Source organism: Grus americana, chromosome 2 (genome assembly GCF_028858705.1).
Source record: "Grus americana isolate bGruAme1 chromosome 2, bGruAme1.mat, whole genome shotgun sequence".
In the NCBI taxonomy this organism is placed as follows: domain Eukaryota; kingdom Metazoa; phylum Chordata; class Aves; order Gruiformes; family Gruidae; genus Grus; species Grus americana.
In genome coordinates, this window is record NC_072853.1 from 66,045,163 (window position 1) to 66,063,936 (window position 18,774).

The following is an 18,774-nucleotide window of genomic DNA, read 5'->3' on the forward strand; positions in this document are numbered from 1 at the left end:
AGCAAGGGGACCTTGTTGAGGAAGCCGTGTTTGACTTCAGGAACGATCATAAACGTGCAGCAGAGCAGTCCTTCGTGGGGACGGCCAAGGTTGTTACTTGTGCTGCAGAGCTTGCCCCTGGCTTGGGCAGGAGGGAATCGTACTGATGCAAATAACAGCTTCCCTTACTGTTGAGGGTCTGCTCCGGGGTGTGTTTTGTGTAGGTTCTTGGCTGGCCGCACAGGCACTGACAACTTAGGCAAGCCTGGGAATGTGTTCAACTTCGCTAAGGTCAGCCCAGGGAGGTAGAAATTCTGTTTTTTGTGCATGAATGCCAAGAACTGAATTGCACTAACCCTTTCCCAAAGGATCTTCCCCAGCTAGGAAAGACCGCTTTAGTGCTGGTGGATAAATAAAGTAGGCATTTGGAACAAGAGTGAATAAGGATTGTCAGTGGTTTTATCATAGATGACATGTTAAAAGTAGCCGAGACCAAATGATCAGAGTCAAATTCAGCCCTGGACAACTGAGAGGGTGAAGGTGATGGTGCAGCAAGCTCTTAGGTCAGGACTGAACTGGGCTTTGTTGGTGCCAGCTCTCTGCACAGAAACCCACCGTATGCCAAGCGATATCCCCATTTCAGAGGCAGCATACATGTTCATGTTGTGCCTGAGCTAATTAGCCCTCCAAAAAGACCTCCAGGATGTCAGCTAGCCTCTTTGTGTAGGGAGGCTCAGTGCTTTTAACAAGAGACTGCCTTGCTTGAAACCAGCTCTAGTATCTCTAACATGGTGCTGAAAAGGACCTTTTATCTAATCGAACTCCAGTCGCTTCAGGATGGAGCATTTACAACATCAGGCACACAACCCAGGAAATGAACGGTCGATCCTACAGGGACTGAGACAGACTGGATGGTTTAACATGTATTGATTCATCTGTATTTTAACAAAGCAAAAACTGTATTCGTGCTGCTGCTTTACCTCATGTTATTATGTGTACATTAGATACTGAATCAGTAGTAGTAATGGAAAGCTTATGATAGGAATCATAAAGCAACTAATAAGCATGGAAACTTAAAAAATAATGATGATATTTGGAATAATAATGATAATGAATAATGATAAAAATAGGGATGGTAAACTAAGAGGTATATAAATAAAAGTGATTGTCTTCTGGACTTCAAAGAATTCTCGAAATGATGGAAATCTAAATAAGAAAACCTGTCACGAATGCTTCTTTCCTCAAGTAAATGGTAATGGAAGAGACCAAAGCAGTTTGAGGCTGACAGAATGGCAGATGCCCAGAGGATAAGAAACTATGGTGGAAGGAAAGGACTGGAGAGTATATTTTAAGAAGTAAAACTGCAACAGTTGATCAAAAAAGTACTAAGCTTTTATATATATATATATATATGTATATCTGCGTCAATCAGTTTTTAGCAAGAGAAAAACATTTGGCTAATCCATCATTTTTTTGAGATCTCATCGGAGGGAAGTTTCAAAACATCTGTGCTAGTGAGGGGAGTGAGCATCACACAACTTTGCGGGGCCCAGGAAGTGCTGGGGTGGTTTAATTTTGTTTTATATTTCATCACAAAGTCGTGTATGCTCACACATTTTAAAAAGGGTAGTGGAGACTTTTAAAAGATTTCTTTCGTTTGCTTGTGAATTTGAAACCACTTTAAATATAGGTGAGGTGGCTTGAGTTGCTGTGGTCTGTCTGGCAAAATAGATGCAATTAGCACAGAGATGTGTTGCTCTAATGATCTTCCCAAGACTGACTGCCGGGTAGGGTGGCTGGGTTAACGCAGCGCAGCACTGTTAATTTAATTTACAGTGCCAAAATGGGTAATAAGGCTAGGATTTGATAATAAATCATTAAATGCATCTGTATGTTTATGTTTTGTTGATATACTCGCTGAGGATCTGTGTTCAAATTAATTTTATTTACTGAAAGAAATTATTTATTCTGGTAAGTAGATGACCTTGTAGGCCATGAGTCTCTGGAAAAATAATTTGCAGGGTATGTTTTTGGTGAATGTTTCCAAATTGATTTCCAAATTTTAACTTGTTTCATATACATTGTGAGCAGTGTAGGGAGCGTTAGGATATTTGGAGTGATAAAAACGTTGAGAAATCGTCAACTCGGGTATCTGTGTGTGAGTAGGAGTCATTTAACATTCAAATGATAATCCTGTTTTGTACTTGAAAAAAGGCAGAGTAGGAAGATGGAATGAAGCTACTGTAAACTAAATATAATCCTCTTTTATTGTCCCTTCCATGGAACAGCAGCCAGGTTGTGCACCCTGTATAAAATTTGCCCGGGTGTGCTTGCTGCCGTCACATCAGTCACTTGTAAACCTTTTGGCTTACAGGTGTGTTAAAGCACGAATCCACTCCTGTCTCTTTATCCTGCATGTGTTTATCTTTTGATGGGATCTTTCAGCTTCATTAACAATTGAATGCCACTTGTGACCAAAGAAAATGGTTTTGAGGAATGAGTCTGCAACTCGTTGGTTTTCTTATCAGAAGATAGCGCAGGTTATACACCCGCCTAGCTGGCATTCCTGATGCCTTGTGGGCAAGGGAGTGCTTTGTTCAGAGTTAGCCCTGGGTAGGGGTCGGCTCCTCCTCCGGGTGTCTGCTTTTCAAAGTGACTTTGACTGCAACACTCATTTTCCTGTGGTTAAGGTTCCCTGGATGCAAAATAAGTATAATGGTGGCAGAATCTTCTCTGTAAAAATCATGGAATGGCAGAATCTTCTCTGTAAAAATCATGGAATTGCAGAATCATTTAGGTTGGAAAAGGCCTCTAAGATCGTTGAGTCCAGCTGTAAACCTAACACTGCCAAGTCCACCACTAAACAAATGCTCAAGAACTGCTAGAGAGTAACTGGTGTCTACCTTTGCTTTTTATTTTCTTTTAATGAAGAAATTAAAAACTCCAGGAAATCTAGAACCTGCCTATTCATAAACCCCATCACTGCTGGATACTTCTGAGAGCCCTAGACAATTGTGCAATCAAGCACATACTCGTTATTCATGTCAGAGGGATGCACAGAGACCTGGGAATTCCTTCACAAAAATAGCTTGGTGCTTAAAAGGAGACTTGAACTGTCAGTGTGAAAACACCTCCAGTGCCTCTGCCTTTAGCATCAGCATGGTATTTTGCAGGGGATGCAAGAGGGTGATACATTGTTTTAAGCAGTCTACAATGTGTGTTTTCTTGCCCTTGCGAGTACTACAACTGTTCAGAACCCTTTTCACAGAGACGTGGGTGAGCCGGTATCTTAATAGCCGTTATTTGTTTATGCACTGCAGGCTTATCAGGGAGGAGGTGGTCACTGAAAACTTTTTTGCAGCTTATCCAACAAATTTCAAGTTGCTTTCAGGTAGAGGCTACTGGGTTTCGAAACGTGAATAAAAATGGTGATGTTAAACTGCAGATGCTGCATAAAATTTTGAAAAGATTAAAAAAAAATATTAAAAAAATCAAAAGGCAGTAAACTAAAGCTGATCCTGTCAAAGGTCACAACACATACTCATGGATAAAACTGTGATAAATGCCAAACCTCCTCTTGGCCAATTCTGCCATTGTAAAAAAAAAAAAAAAAAAAAATCTAGTCCTGCTGTTGTCAAAATGGGACATTAATTTTGCAGTAATAGTTGACCTTGTCTTCAATTGACTTTATGTAAAAATCAAACTCGTATTTGTTTGTGACAGTCTCATCTGTGAAAACTGTAGAAACCTCGCTGTTACTGAATTAGAGGGCTCTGGCTTTTTTGTACCATCTGACATCATCTACCTAGACTTGTGCAAAGCATTTGACACTGTCCCACATGACATTCTTGTCTCTAAATTGGAGAGGCATGGATTTGACAAAAGGAGCACTCGGTGGATAAGGAAGTGGCTGGATGGTCACACTCAAAGAGTTGTGGTCAATGGCTCAACGTCCAAGTGGAGAACGGTGACGAGTGGCGTTCCTCAGGGGTCGGTACTGGGACTGGCACTGTTCAACATCTTTGTCAGCGACATGGACAGTGGGATCGAGTGCACCCTCAGCAAGTTTGCTGATGACACCAAGCCATGTGGTGCAGTCGACACACTGGAGGGAAGGGTGCCATCCAGAAGGATCTTGACAGGCAGGAGAGGCAGGCACACACAAACACCATGAAATTCAGCAAGGCCAAGTGCAAGGTCTGGAGAGGGACTTTTTACAAGGACAAAGGGTAATGGTTTTAAACTAAAAGAGGGTAGATTTAGATTAGATATAAGTAAGAAATTCTGCACTGTGAGGGCGATTGAACTAGATGATCTTTAAGGTCCCTTCCAACCCAAACCATTCTATGATTCTGTTATCACTCAAGAGTCGTTTCTTTACCGGCTGAGTGGGAAGTATTATCTTACAGCAGTCCTCTCCTTTGTAAATGCATCTTCTTAAGGTAAGTGGGTATTTCAGCTTTGTTGGTTTTAGCAAGATCGCTTTGGGAGCCTTGGTACATCTACCGCACAAATATACACTGATAGGTTTTCTGTTCATTTTCCAACATAATTGTGTTACAGCTTTCTGGTTACCTGGTTTGCATTTACCTTTACTATTTGGACTGCTTGTGTGTGCTGTCATTATGTTAGAGGGACCCTGTCAATGCCCATAAAGTAGCTTGAACCCATATATGCAGGCAAATGTTTTGTAACAGGACTGTGGCATGATTTTCCTGTAGCCAGCCGTCCCGCTGCAGTGGCAAATACACAAACCCTGATCTCTCTAATGCTGTAGGCCAGTACCTAGAAGGTAAATATGGAAAGCAGCTCTTCAAAAGCTGTCTTTGCCCCTGACTGTCTCACTTCTGTGCCTGAGATGAGGTGACCAGAAGCAGATCAGGAGAAGCTGTTGCAGCTGCTCTACCTACTGCTCTGGAGGTATTTTGCTGGTGGTGCTGGTGCAGGGAGGGTGCCCCATGATCCACCCCTCTTCAGAGCTGGCCAGCTTGTTTGTGGGTGCCATGATGGGTAAAAGGGGCACTCTTACTGAAAGCGATGCTTTTCTTGTGAGCACACAGGGGTGAGAGGGTGAGATCCTCCCCAGAGGTTCCCAGGAGAGCGATATGCACCTACTGTGGGTGGCTGCCCTGAGGAGGGGGGTGAGGGAGGGGAAAGAATCAAAGTTTTATTACTTTGAGGGAGAGCTGCTGTCAGGCTGGGGAAACTATGGTTGTGCAATGGTAAAACCCCTCGGGTTGACGCTTCCCCCTTCTTTGCATGGTGGGTTGCAGAAGGCATACTTGTGATAGGCGCAGCTGGGAGGAGAGCAGGAGAGACTGTTGTCTCCCCGTGCATGAGTGCAAGGGGACGAAGTGGGTCAGTCTGAACATGCCAGCCAGCGTCATGGCCCTTCAGTGAAGGGGTGAGCCTTACAGGAGGCAATGGTTACTATTCCACAACGGTTTGGCTCTACATCAGTGATAAATAGAATACTGGGTCTAATCACATGAACCCTGAAACATCTGCGAATATCCAACACTAGTACAGCATTCGTGCTTTTAGGTTTCAGCGAGATGTGGTTCAGCTGAGATACTGGAGCTGAAATCCAGTCTCCGAAGTGTTGGAACAGCGTTTGGAGCTGGGTGCTGGGTTTGCCTTCTCAGGCTGGTTCTCTCTCTCCAAGCGAGGAACACGTTTTGTGTCACCCTGCGTACCTGGAGATGGATGTTTACTGACCAGAACTGGGTTCAGGAGGTCCCAGCTGTGTGAAAAGCTGTGCACGTGCTGCAGGATTTTGATCTGGATGTTTGAATTAAGTTCGTTTCAGTTGTCTGGAAAAAGATGTAACCAACAGTAGCTAATTCTGTAGGCAGATCAATCAAAAAGCAATACTGTAGTTTTGCAAAATGAGTCATCCCTTTTGTAAAGCATAAAGTCTGTGAGTGGGATGTGCTACTGGAGATTGGACTGGTACTTTGATACATCATTATGTTTTGATTTGCAATAACTTGTGAAATACTTGTTTTGTTGTGTTTTCTCCCTAGAGTCACTGGTTTCACTAATCTAATAGTGTTTTCTCCTTGCTGGAGAGCAAATGCAGGTCAATCAGAAATATTTGCATTGTTATTTGCATTGTTACTCTAGAAATGCACAAAGTGTGGCCAAAACAAAATGTTTACTAATGGTCTCTTTATATTGCTAATAATGTCATGTTTATCTTCCATATTTTTGTTATATTTAAGTACATCATATGTTCCTGGTAGGACTTCTTATTGTTACTTTTTTTAAAAATGTCACTAAGATTTCTATTAGATGTTCTTGAGAGATTGATTAAATATTTTTTTTCACTTCATTGCTGTACTAACTAGCTTATAGCTGATCAGATTGTAGCAGTCTCTTCACTATGCTCTATTGGATCTGAGCCCAGTTTTGTTTCCTTCACTGTATGACAGCAAAGGGAATTGATACGCACTCTGCTAGAGGCTTTTTTCCTCTGTTTTCAGGATTTTCCTGGCAAAGAATCTTTAATAATATTATTGATAAATTAAATATTTCTTACAAATTCTGTTCTTTTTTTTTTTTCAATAGGTGTTGGCATCATGTCGGGCATTTCTTTTAACATCTCGGATTCCTACCAAGGTAATGTCACTGTTTCTATAAATATTCTGGTTTTTTAGATACAAATGTAAGTTGCATAAACTTAGTTGCATAAATGTAGCATATTGTAGTTGTGCATCTGTTTAAAAACATGATCATTGAGGAATTGTGTGTTGCATGGTGTCGAGTTAGAATGGTGCTTCTGTTAGTGTCTGTCTGAAATGGATTTGTCAATTTATATATCTGTTTCAGAGGAGTTTTAACTTGTAGAAATGCAGGTGAGTGAAGAATTATGTTGGCAACACCACCTTGAAGAACTGTGAGATGAACCTGATGATCTTTGTAGTGGGACAGTTTATGTCCAAACAAGGTGGTTCCCCTCTAGTGTTTCTAGTTTCAAAATAGGAATATATTTAATTTGAAGAGAGAAATTATGTTGAGTTTTATTAAATTCCGATGGTTTCTGATTATTTCTGTGGTTCACTTTGAAAAGCATCTTACCAACTTGTCTTGCCAGTGCTGGTGAATTATTTTTTCTATTCCTGTGATAATTTGTAATGATTGTAGTAGCAGAGAATTTCCACGTGAATGAAAATGACTAATGTGGAAGAAATCTCTTGTCCAGCTTGGAATCAGTGAATAGGAATTTGGCACATGTTCTATTTTGTTTTGTTTTACATGTGTGGGTGTGTAAGTGTGTGTGTATGCTTTATAGAAAAACTAGGATCAATAAATGGAATGACTGATACCAGATTTTCAGCTATGGTCACTGGTAAATGTGACCTTACCTATAATTTGAAGATGCTGACTGACAGGTAGGATGACTCTAGCTTGAATTTTTGCTGAAATTTGTTTCCCTCAGTTGATCACCCTGTCCCGGCAGCACAGATGTGTCTGGTTGTCTGTTGGCTTTTGGATCACTGCAGTTTTCAGACAGGGTTTTTTAGGACAGGGTTTGGTGGCTGGTTGCATGGAAGCGTAGAGCCAGTTGATGAACAGCTCAGACATCAATGCAATGGCAGTATGATGGACAGGTGGTGATGGTGATCTTGTTAAATAATAGCAAAGACATTGTAATTCATCAAAAAACTGTTGAAGGCTAGGGCTTGGAGTACTAAGGAAGAGCTCTTCTTCTAGTTTAGCCTTACTGACATCTCTTAAAACTCCTTTTATTAAATGGGTTTACATAGGTGAAAACTTGTTTCTGTTTTGATGGAAATCTAGATATATGTATGCTGTACTAACAGAAGGGTGACTTTAGTGATAACAAATAGAAGAAACGTGATTAGAAGAAACTGTCTGCTCGTGATTTATGTCAAAAATAGATTTTGTATAGATGAACAATTATTAGGATGGTTGAAAATGTATTTCTTTTCTAGTGGGGTTAGCAAAACTTACTGAATTTTCTAAAGTCTGTAGTATTTTCAAAAGCTACTCCGAGTCTTTCTGAGCCTGAGAACTTCCATGTAACTGGCACGCAGTAACTCCTAGCAAGACAGCTGAGAACATGCAGCAAAGAGAGTTTATTCCTCCAGGCACTTCTCACAAAATTGAGTATGCTGAGAGATGGCCAGTTCTGAGTGACTGTTATTACTACATCTGATTCCAAGCTTCACTCTTCCTTAAACAATGCTGTTGACATGTATCTACTAAACAAGGATCAAAGTTAAAAGGAATAAAGGTTGATTAATTATAATATCAACTCGCATCCTTAAAGCAAGGATATTAATTACAATGGCAATCTCATAACTTTACACTCAGGTCCAGTCTGCCCATTTCCACTGATCTAGATGGACTGGTAGGAAAGAAGTGCTGTACTTAAAGCCTACTAGTACTTGCTACAGTGTATATAAAATGTAATTGCAACATTCGTAAATGTTGGATGTGACATCAAGCCCACCTGTAAGTGTATGAAATATTTGTGGAAGTGTAATTCAGGTTTCTTAACATATTTCTAGTGGCAGCTTTCAGTGAGTTTTGATTGAAAAAAATGGAAACTCTGAAATTAGCTGGCTTGGTACTTGCAGCTTCCTTCATAGCCTTTTAAGAGGAGTTTTAAAAAAATATAATTTTAGGTAATAAATGAGATTATGCTTTTTAAAACCTTGTAAAAAATATTCCATAGTTTCAGGTAGATGATGTTTAGAATGTGTTCTATATTTTTGCTGCAATGCAAGGACTTTAAATCCATGTTTTTAAGTAGAAAAATTAACTGAAGGTGACCTGTAGAGATGTTGCCACGTTTCCTAGCATTTGTTAATTGTTAATAGTCAAGAGGATTTTTTCAGAATGAATTCTTGAGTCTGGATCTGTGTAAACTTTTCTTAGGAGTAGTTTTGATTGTGTGTACATATATATGTTTGCACATACAAAGTACGTTAGCAAAAGCAGAACCTTCAATCTGGTAGGTAAATAATTCGCAAAATAGGAAAGATTTCAATCATAGAAACTTTTCCCTAAAATTTCATTGTGATTTGGGTAAACAAATGTTAGATAGTCTCATATGTTTGTATAGTTTGACTAGCACTAGAAAAAAAGAGCCTTTCACTTCTATACTTGTAGTCTAGCTTACTCCAGTGGCCAACAACAAGAGCTGCTATGGATTAACCTTTCTTCATTCTGGCCTAAATGAACTGCGCAGGGCCACATCCTGTCATCACAACAGATTGCCAGTCTTGGCTTAGAAATAAAGCACTGAAGAGGCCTGAAGAGAAGGGAATGCCTTACCCTTGGAAAAATGCAAGGCGTCGGCGTGGGCATGAGGAAGATGCTTGCGCTGGTTCTGCCTCTCCTGTCTCAGTTCCCTGTGCACACTCTCACTTCGTAAGCAGCTGCCATGGCACCCCTGTGGTCTGAAACTGCCTGTGTGCTGTAGCATCTTGCCCCTGCAGCAGAATAAGTGAAACAAAGCACGTGAAGACTCCTCAAAAACTTAAGAGTGAAGTTTGGTCACTAAGTTAGGCCTTTGGTGGAAGGAGGACTTTGCACAGAAATGGCTGAGGGGTGCTCATATCTTCTGATGCTGTCAAAGCATGAGGGCAACTGAAGGGAAAAGGGTTCACAACATAAGCAACAAAGAACAAATAGACAGTAATAATGTAAAGTAGCTAAGTGCTTTAAAAAGGTCTTCTATTTCATTAAAACCCCCTAAATTTTAGTGCATTCTAAATCATAACTATTTTAATTGCAATTTTTTTAGGCAGCTTTATCCTGCAGTAACACTGTTCGTGATTGCTTATAGATTTGCCGGTGAGACCTTGGTGTTTAGGAGCTCTGCTACTGTCTTGCTGCTTTCCCGAAAACTTTTAACTGGTTCTTATGATTGGAAACTGGTACCTCTGTTCCCGACTTCCCAATATGCTGTTGCAGCCTTTGTGGAGAGGGAGTCTTGAGAGCTGCATCTGGGTTCTGAACATTCCAGCAGTTGTTCAGGGTCATCTTTTAAAAAGATCGGCACAAATACAGACAAATAAAATAGAATAATATGGTGTTTTCCGGTTTAGCCTGGGAGCACCCTGACTGTGAAGCTAGGATAAGATAAAATACAGGAAACCGTGCAATTCAAACAGGCTGCTCAGTTACAATGGTTTTAATGGTAAATAAAAGGAAATGACCATGCTAATGTCTTGCCCTGTAGTTATGATTCAGTCCAAGAGGTTTGTTTCTTTCTGCATCTCTCAGCTGCAAGATGGTTGTCTATGCAGTTGTGAATTCAGATCTTAGCCCACTCCCCGTAGCCCTAGATTTGTCCTTGGAGGAGAGGACTTTTCTGCCTTCTTCTAAGCTTCTGTTTGGATTCAGTATGCTCACCCTTCTTCCCTGCCTATCCTGACTGTAGTCCAGATAACCCACTCAGGCAAAGCTAATGTATTATTTCCTCTTGTACTTTTAGAGTACTTTAGAGACTAAAGCAGTCTTGAGCATGTATATATCTGTATCTATCTATGGAATTTTTATTTATATATGTATATATTAAAAATTGTATGTGCATGGCTCTTCAGCTTCTGTGCAGTAAAATTTTTCACATCTATGATCAGTGTAACTAATGAAAGAGTAATATGTGACTCTGTAAGTATTGTAATTAATGATTATTCAGTCACAAGAGTACACATCAGTTAGGGTTATGCGCTTATAACTTGCAGTAAAAGGTCTGATATGGTATTCCTATAGCCTCTAAAACCACTTGAACTGGTAACAAGAAAATGTAAGTGTTCTTTTAGTGTAAAATGCGATCAGATAAGATATTAACAATTATTTAGTATCTATTAGAGAAATTGATGTAAAAGAACAGTAGCCTCGCTCAAGGTTTTCTTAACCTCATTGAAAAGTGTAAGTGCTCGTTAAAATAAGATGTTTGCACTAATGTGGCATTTTCTTTTTTAACTACAGTTAGAACTAACTTTCAGCTACTTGGAAATCCAAGGAGTAACTTCCAGTAAACCGGGTCAGGTGAGTGTATTCTAGATAAGATATGTGTTTACTCATTGCTAAATCTGTTCCAGTCAAGGAGGTAATGCTCTAACATGCAGGTGTCCCCATCCAGAGACCATACTGTATGTTTGCATTCTTACGTTCATGCTGCTTTATCTTAACAATAATGACAAGAATTTGAAGAGTAAATTTTAGGAATGTGTTGTGCAGGTGAGATGATGATAAGAAATACATATTTTTTTTGCCTAGTTCAATATGGTACAGATTTTCATTTGTCTCGTAAGTGAATGTTTTTCTCAGAGATGATGGAACAATGTTAGCTGGTATATAACCATCACCACGCAAGCCTGAATGGCTTCTGTGGTGTATACCTTTGCAGCGAAGCCAAAAGCTACTGCTTATATTGCAGACAGAAATGGTTTGCTTCCAACTAGTCTTGGTGCTGTTAATGTATACCACACACAAAATATATTTGACAGCAAGTTATATACCCAAAAAAGTGAATGTCAAAGAGAAGGTGCTGAAAAGAAGAATGCATTTAATACATTTTTCATTCATAAGATGAACGTGTTGACAAGATTTGACAGTCCAATTGTATCAAAGTCTTTGCGTGTTTCATGTGTATTTGGCTTTTAAAGAGCTTTTTAAAAATAGAAGCATCTGACATTTTATTTGAACTCTGAAAAGCTCTCATTGTGTTTAACATGTCATCCTTTTAACCTAGCTTTTGAAGCTTCCTTAAAGGAGAAGGAAAAAAATAAAAAAGGTCCAGATGTTTACAATTGTAATGGGGAGACATTTAGTAGATTCTGTGTATGTTTTTGTGGCTTTATTTAAGGTACTAAAATGCCATGGTATCTAATGCGAATTATTCCTGGAGGCATAGACAATCACTGTTTCAGCAGGGTTTACAAGGGATTTTCAGCAGCCTCACTTAGCATACGATTTTCCTAAAATATTTTTTCAGGTTTTGCGTGTTTACATTCATTTGTGTTTTAAATGTGTAAGACTTACAGCTGAAGGCAGGCAGAATCCTAGATTACTGCTTGCGGGGCAAATGGTATTGTTGCAATTTTCCTGCATACAGTATGTTATATCCATGATACCTGAAGGATGTAGTCTTGTGCTAGCCATCTCACTGAAAACCATTAAGAGCTTCCCACTGTAACATAAGTGAACAAATGGACAGAGTAGTATAGGGAAATGTTGTGTTAATATTGTGACAATGACAAACAGTAGTAATCTACCCACTCTTTCATCTTCAGGGAGAGATGGCAACAGGTTCAGAAAGGAGTTGAACTAGTGGGAAAAGGTGTGAAGATTCTTAGTGTGCTTTTGGGATAATACAGCCTTTTCAAGGGTTATCCCGGTGATGACCAAAGATATGAACTGGGAACCAAAAGAGCCCTGGGAACGAGTTTCAATAAAAAACAGTCTTCTGTAGTATACCTTGCAGTGTCCCCTATCGTACTATCTACATTTCTTATTTATTCCTAATGTTAGGTGCAAGCTTCTTACTGTGTAAGCACAGCTCCTCATCTAAAAGAGTTTATGACTTGGACTGTGCTAAATATTCACATTGAAGAAGACAGAAATGTTACATTGCTTCCTGTGATGTGTCAGTCATACAGTAATCTGAGTTGATTCTGAACACTCAATATATAATAGAGATGGGTTGCAAAAGGATTTATTTTTCCCCCTAGCTGAAGCATCTATCCCTCAGACAGTGGGACAGTTACGTTAGCTGAGTTACTGCTCGTCTGTACTGAGACAATATATTACCGTAACGTTTTCTTAAATGGCGTAGATCAAAGCATTATAGCTTTTCCAAAGGATCACAGCCATTAAAGACTTTTACTTTTTGCTGGAGGAAGCAGGCCATGCTTGTTCAATAGTTTCCTGTCAGGCTGCACTGGTGTTCTGGGATGTGTTTCAAAAGAGGACAATGCTGTGAAAAGTTCTTAGTTTTCAGAGTGTCAGCTGAGGTCAAGATCCTTGGAAACTTGTATTCCCGTGGGAAGCAGGGCACTGTTATGAACAGCAAAGTTTGAGTACAGGGGTCTTGTACATTCAAGAACAACTTTCAGAAACTTTACCTGGAGCATTTTCGTGTCATGTCTTAAAGAATAAGAGATTCCTACCAGCATACAAAGCATTCAACTGACATTCAAAGTGCTCTCCTTTTTAAATGGACATGAATTATATGATACCCAGCTGCTGCCCTCGTGCCTTCTTATTTACAGTTGATTATGGAAACTGAGAAATGCAGCGTCTCCATGAAGATGGCATCCTCGGAGGATGTGAACGAGGTGCTGGCGCACATTGGAACCTGCCTCAGGAAGATATTCCCTGGACTCTCGCCAGTGTAAGTGTCTTTTAGGGCGCATCTAGCTGCAACAGATTGTGTGGAAAGGGTAACAAGCCATCACTTTTTGTCCATGGGTGTCCCCACCCTGACCTCAGAAATGCACTGAGGCTGTGAGAAGCACCTTGAGGTAAGCACTAAGCTTTTATGCAGGTATATGACAGAACCAGGAGGCAGTGCAGAGCATAGGTAGGCTATGCATGCTCTCTGTAGGGTCAAAAGAGCCTTCATTTTGAAGGGGTGATGCAGGTATTTGGTGTCTTAAGCTTTCATTTTACCTTGTTGCCTCTCTGACCTCAGTTATAGCTTAGGTTCTGGCTTTTTATTGTAATTTACTTCTTTCCTCATAAACAGCTGTGATATTCAGTGGGGTTTTTTGTTTTGTTTTTTTCCCCAGAAGTAAAATTTGAGTTCGGAGAGGAGGGAAAAGTTCTGTTTACTTTCAGTGTCGGTGAAATGATGCACATGATTTGGAGCCTTGTTCTTCAAAACTGAGCCCTGGGCAGTCTTGTCATATACTTCCTGTGGTGTAACTGGCTCCTTGGATCATATATCTCCTTCTCCAGCTTTTTTGCTCTGCTTCTTTATACATTGTTCTTGTCGTTGTGGTTTTTTGTTATACCTGTACCTCTGAATTTTATTACGTTGCAGCAATTCTCATTAGTTTTTTCTTCATTTTATTTTATTTCTTCTCTCTATCCTTGTCTCATCTTCATCGCTCTCTACCAGATCATGCAGCTCTACTATTACTCTCTTCAGCTCCTGTTTTTCAGCAATATTAGAGAAAATGGACTGTTGAAAAGAATTTTCCAGGATACACTGATCTTTCTAAGTGATCTTTTGTAATAGACATTAGAAGTGAATGGTCAGGCTAAATTTACATGTTTTATTTTGGGTGCATGTCTTTATTATTCACCTTTCCTGTAGGTGGAGTAGGAAATCAAGTTCTGACTGGCCGGTTTTTTTGTTTTGGTTTGGTTTTTTTACTTCCAGTTTATCTCTGTGGCAGTATTATTAACTGTCTTAGCAGAGATCAAGCTCTTCCTTCAAAAAGCTCACATACAAGTGAAAAATTGTGAGCAGGTTTGCCATAAAACCTCAGTAATATGAGAAATGCAGGCAAAAAGAGTAGAGTGAAGAGGGCTGCAAGGCTGTGCGTGTTTGGGCTTCTGTGAAGGCCTTGAGACCTATGCATATTTTCTTTGGGCTTTCTTGACAACATTGCTGGAGCATTTAGTGTAGCTGTATGGAGAGCTTGGTTCCCGGAAAAGAAATCAAACTTCTTGCGCTCCTCTCAGATTATTTTCCGAAATGAAGGCATTGGAGTTATGCAGATCATATAAGACCAGAACAGGCACAAAGGGAGGAAAGAGGTTTCTCCCATTAATATCTTTTATTAATTCTTTCCCTCTGTTTAGTGGAATTCTGCAGTTTATGAGGTAGTCCTATCATTCAGAAAAACAGATTGTTTCATTTCTTAAAATGTAGGAAAGGATTGGTTTTTTTGTTAGAACACAACCAAATATCTAGAGTGCAGCCTAGAGGTCACATGTAGCTACTCAGCATGCTCTGCGGCCCTTTGCACTATAGTGCTTTCACTGCATAAAAGCACTGTATAAACAGCAGTGGTTTCAGGGTGACCAGTAATACCACGTCTCTCCCCTTTTTTGGACATCCATGTGTTAGTCAAGGGCCACAAGTCTCTTTAGCTTGAATGATCCTGTCATAGAAAAAGGCTCAGTTGCTCCAGGAGTCACAGGGTTAATCATTAGAAAGAAAGAAGAGACAAATAAATGTTACTCCTGCTGGGCAGCAGCACGGTGTATGACTTAGGCAGAGAAGTGAGTTGTATTAAAGATGGTAATTCTTCCTGTACAGTCGTTTAAAATTATACTTGAAATAAAGAAGATTTATGAATTTAAAAATACTTTCAAAGTCATGAATGATTTTTTTCTTTTTTTCCCCCTCTTTTGCATCTAGGAGAATTCTGAAAAAAGTAACTATGGAGCCTTCAGAAAGACTGGCCAATCTCCAGGCCCTGTGGGACAGTCAGACAGTAGCAGAACTTGGACCTTGTGGTGAGAATGAATTTAAAGGCTCAAATATAAAAAAGGCTGGAATTGAAGTGTCAGGAAGCATAATTCTATTTCTGGCAGAAGCTTGTAAAGGTGTAATTAGTTTTAAGGTGTAATTAGTATGGAGCAGACTTCTGATTGGTAGGTGAAGGCACTATTTTAAGCTTTCTTGCAACCTGCCGGGCAGAGATAGGCTAGTCTCAGTTTCTTTCAGCAGCACAATGGACAGCCTTCTGAGAGAAAAAGAGAGTGAGTTTTGAAAGACTGGATCTTTAAGTATTAAAGTATCCTTTTAGATGTTTGCTTGTTTGCTTGTTTTACTATTATGTTAAATAGTCTCTTGGGTTGTTTTTAGGAGGCTTTTCACAGATGTATGCCTGTGTGTGTGATTGGCTCGGATTTCCCTACAGAGAAGAAGTACAGTGGGTAAGTACAGGTCTTGTTCTGGAGCTCTTTCGGCTAACTGTACAACTGATGAAATAACAGGTAAATCATAGTACTTGAAAAAAACCAACAGTTCTGTAAAGATGTATTTGGCTATGTATTTTTAACAGGATGTTGATACGATTTATCTGACACAAGATACCAGAGAGCTGAATTTGCAAGACTTCAGCCACCTTGACCACAGGTAAACAATATGCAGTAATCATGCTAATATTTTGCGAACTTTCCTTGTTCCCCCTCACAGTAGGGTTTGCCTGCCCTTGCTAAAGTGGGGTGGTTCCATAGCTTCTACTTGAATGTGTAGACCTCTGAAATGACCATCTGTAGCATTTTTAGTTTTCAGCACAAAGCTGCTGGTTTTGCACAAAAGCCCCATAGAGAGCACATTTCATTGAGGAGCCTGAGAAAATAAATATATTGTGCTATTGGAAGCACTCCAGAAAGTTAGCAGACAGATACTTTTCCTGTGATGGCGGATATAAGAGCTCAAATTCAGCAGAGAAAACATGCAACTACATCTGGTGGGGAAAGCAAAAAAGGAAATTATGCAGTCTTTACTTATGCAGAATCTTTTTCTCATGGTGTACACAGTAAAGGAAATCATTTTTGTCAGCAAGTCAGTAGAAGGTTTAAGTTGTTCAACTGAATCCCAGCCAGTAGTTTCTCCACTTACAATAGATGCTATCAAAAATGTGTACTTCCAGAAGGGAACTAATTGAAGGTAATTTTACTATGAGATGCTGAAACTTAGCTAAGTGTTGTATTTGGTTTACTGAATTTAGCTAGCTGAGAAAATTAGATTCTAAGAAAGTTGAATCTGAAGATATTTAAGTAGGAGGAAATGAGAGGGAGTCTTAACTAAAATCCATCATTATACAAGGAAAATGACAAATTTAAGAAACTGTAAATAAGACAGAGAAAGCATTTGTTTCTTTGGGAAAGCCCAGTGGAAGAATTAAGAATTTGTCAGAGGTACAATGTTAAAATGTTTTAACAGGAGGGCTGAACTTGGAGGCAGGTAAAGAGTATTTTGCCATAGTGTTCTTTGCAGCTTTAAGCTATCTAGCATATAAACTCACAAAAAACCCCACTCAAATACTTACTCGGCTTCTGTGATGGGTTTTCACAGTCTGCACTGAATCCCATGGCAAAGTTACTAAGCTGTACTTGTGTTGACTAATTCAGAGGTAACTTGAACAAGACTACAGGGCTGCAACTAGTGCGTGATGGATGTAGCCAAAGACTGGTTGGTCAAGCCTTGCTGAGAGAAGATGAGGAAAGGAAAGCTATTCAGCACAAGCAGATGTGGGACAAAAACATAAGAATGCTTTAAACATATTGCAAGGTGGAAGACCATGGGGTGTTCTTGAGAAAGTGACTTATGGATGCCCAGCTTCAATAGAAATTAAATGTGTGAATAATTTATTGGGAGAGAAAAATATTACATATTAGGGAAGAGTAGCTAGAAGAAGTGTTTTAAGTACTCAGAGTATCTCAGCTGGTTGAAATGAGTTGGCTTTTGGAAAATGAAATGAGTTGTTTGCTTCACAAAAGCTTTTCATTGAAGCATACCTTACAAAATTGATATCACTGAGGAAATATATTTGTGGTGTTAATAAAAGTCTTTATTAAATGTCTCATGATTGTGTAAGTCCAAGGATTCAAAACAATTTTGGAGCCATTTACATGCCGTGAAATCCATCTTGTGATGAGAGTTTCTGTGTGTTGAGGACGGAACTGAAAAAAAGGTTTTGGATTGAAATTTCAAGAAAACTAAATTTTTTAGGAAGCCAAAACTTTGTTATTCATTAAGAATACCACTTAGGATCCGAGATCCCAGTCAATTTAAGAATGTATGCGAGTGTTTTGTGATATATTTAGTACCGTGAGAATGCTATAAATTAACAATATGCCATCATGCTTTGGGTTTTGAGACTGTTGTATATCTTGTACACCTAATTTTTGGGATTGCTGAAACTAACTTCATGTTGTGGAGTAGCTCTGAAGTGAGGTAGGATGGGTATACCAGTTATAGATAGAGGGGCTATGCATTGCAAAAATAACAATTTGTGTTTAGTAAAGCATTTCTGTTACAGGTCAACATGAGATGACATGAATTATAGATGAATTTAAGTTCCCAGAGTGTCTGACACAGAGTGCATAGCATGGCTTGCCACATGGGAACATGACTTCTGAGATTTTATCTGAAGTTATGTTGTGCTGTGAACCATGTAATTGTTTAACAACAACAAAAAAAAGACTCAAAGTGAACAGGGCTTATTTAATTCAGTAGCATATTTTTCATCTGTGTAGCATATGTTTTTAGCATATTTGGACATTCCAAAATTGTCACAAAAGCGTGATTGGCTAGATTTTTGTTTCTTTGTGCTGTTTAGATTTCTTGCCATCTTAAATACAGTGGGGGACAAAAGATGTTGAAAAAACCTGAAGGCATTAGTGAAGTTTGAATGTTGTTGAAGCTTGGAGAGATTTCCTGCATTCCAGGAGAACAGAATCTCTTTTCGTTTTAAGATGGCACAGATTTGCATTTTGTAAATTTTGCTTTATTCTGGATGGCAGTTTAGTAAAACTAATAAATATAAGCAACTCAAGATAACTCAATGAGGGCAAGTTATGAGAAGGCCCTGCTTTTGGAAATGGTCGTTAGTGTTCTTCATAGCATATTGCAAAATAATTAAGATCATTGTTAGTGCCACATCTAGAATTTAATAGAATAAAGTGAATAAAGCAGAATATAATTTTGAAAAGGAAAACTCAATAACAAGTGCAATGAGGTTAGGCAAGCTCAAAGCAGGAGGAGGTGTAGAAGTAAATTCCTAAAGGACCCTCATTTGTCAGAAGCACCTTCAAAAATTTGAACAAAATGGAAAAAAAAGCCTA

At 39.3% G+C, this 18,774-nt stretch overlaps 1 protein-coding gene across 5 annotated transcripts in view; it reads left to right on the plus strand.

Annotated features, from left to right (window-relative positions):
- Positions 1–18,774, plus strand: part of CARMIL1 (capping protein regulator and myosin 1 linker 1) — a 194,565-nt gene that overhangs the window by 72,302 nt on the left and 103,489 nt on the right. For 4 of the 5 annotated variants that reach the window (XM_054815205.1, XM_054815207.1, XM_054815206.1 and 1 more), the window contains exons 3-8: positions 6,550–6,600; positions 10,948–11,007; positions 13,233–13,354; positions 15,335–15,432; positions 15,785–15,855; positions 15,984–16,057. In XM_054815205.1, coding sequence (XP_054671180.1) covers positions 6,550–6,600; positions 10,948–11,007; positions 13,233–13,354; positions 15,335–15,432; positions 15,785–15,855; positions 15,984–16,057 — 476 coding nt within the window. Of the gene's footprint in view, positions 1–6,549; positions 6,601–10,947; positions 11,008–13,232; positions 13,359–15,334; positions 15,433–15,784; positions 15,856–15,983; positions 16,058–18,774 lie in introns of those variants that run through there. The other variant, XM_054815209.1, reaches the window with a different exon arrangement.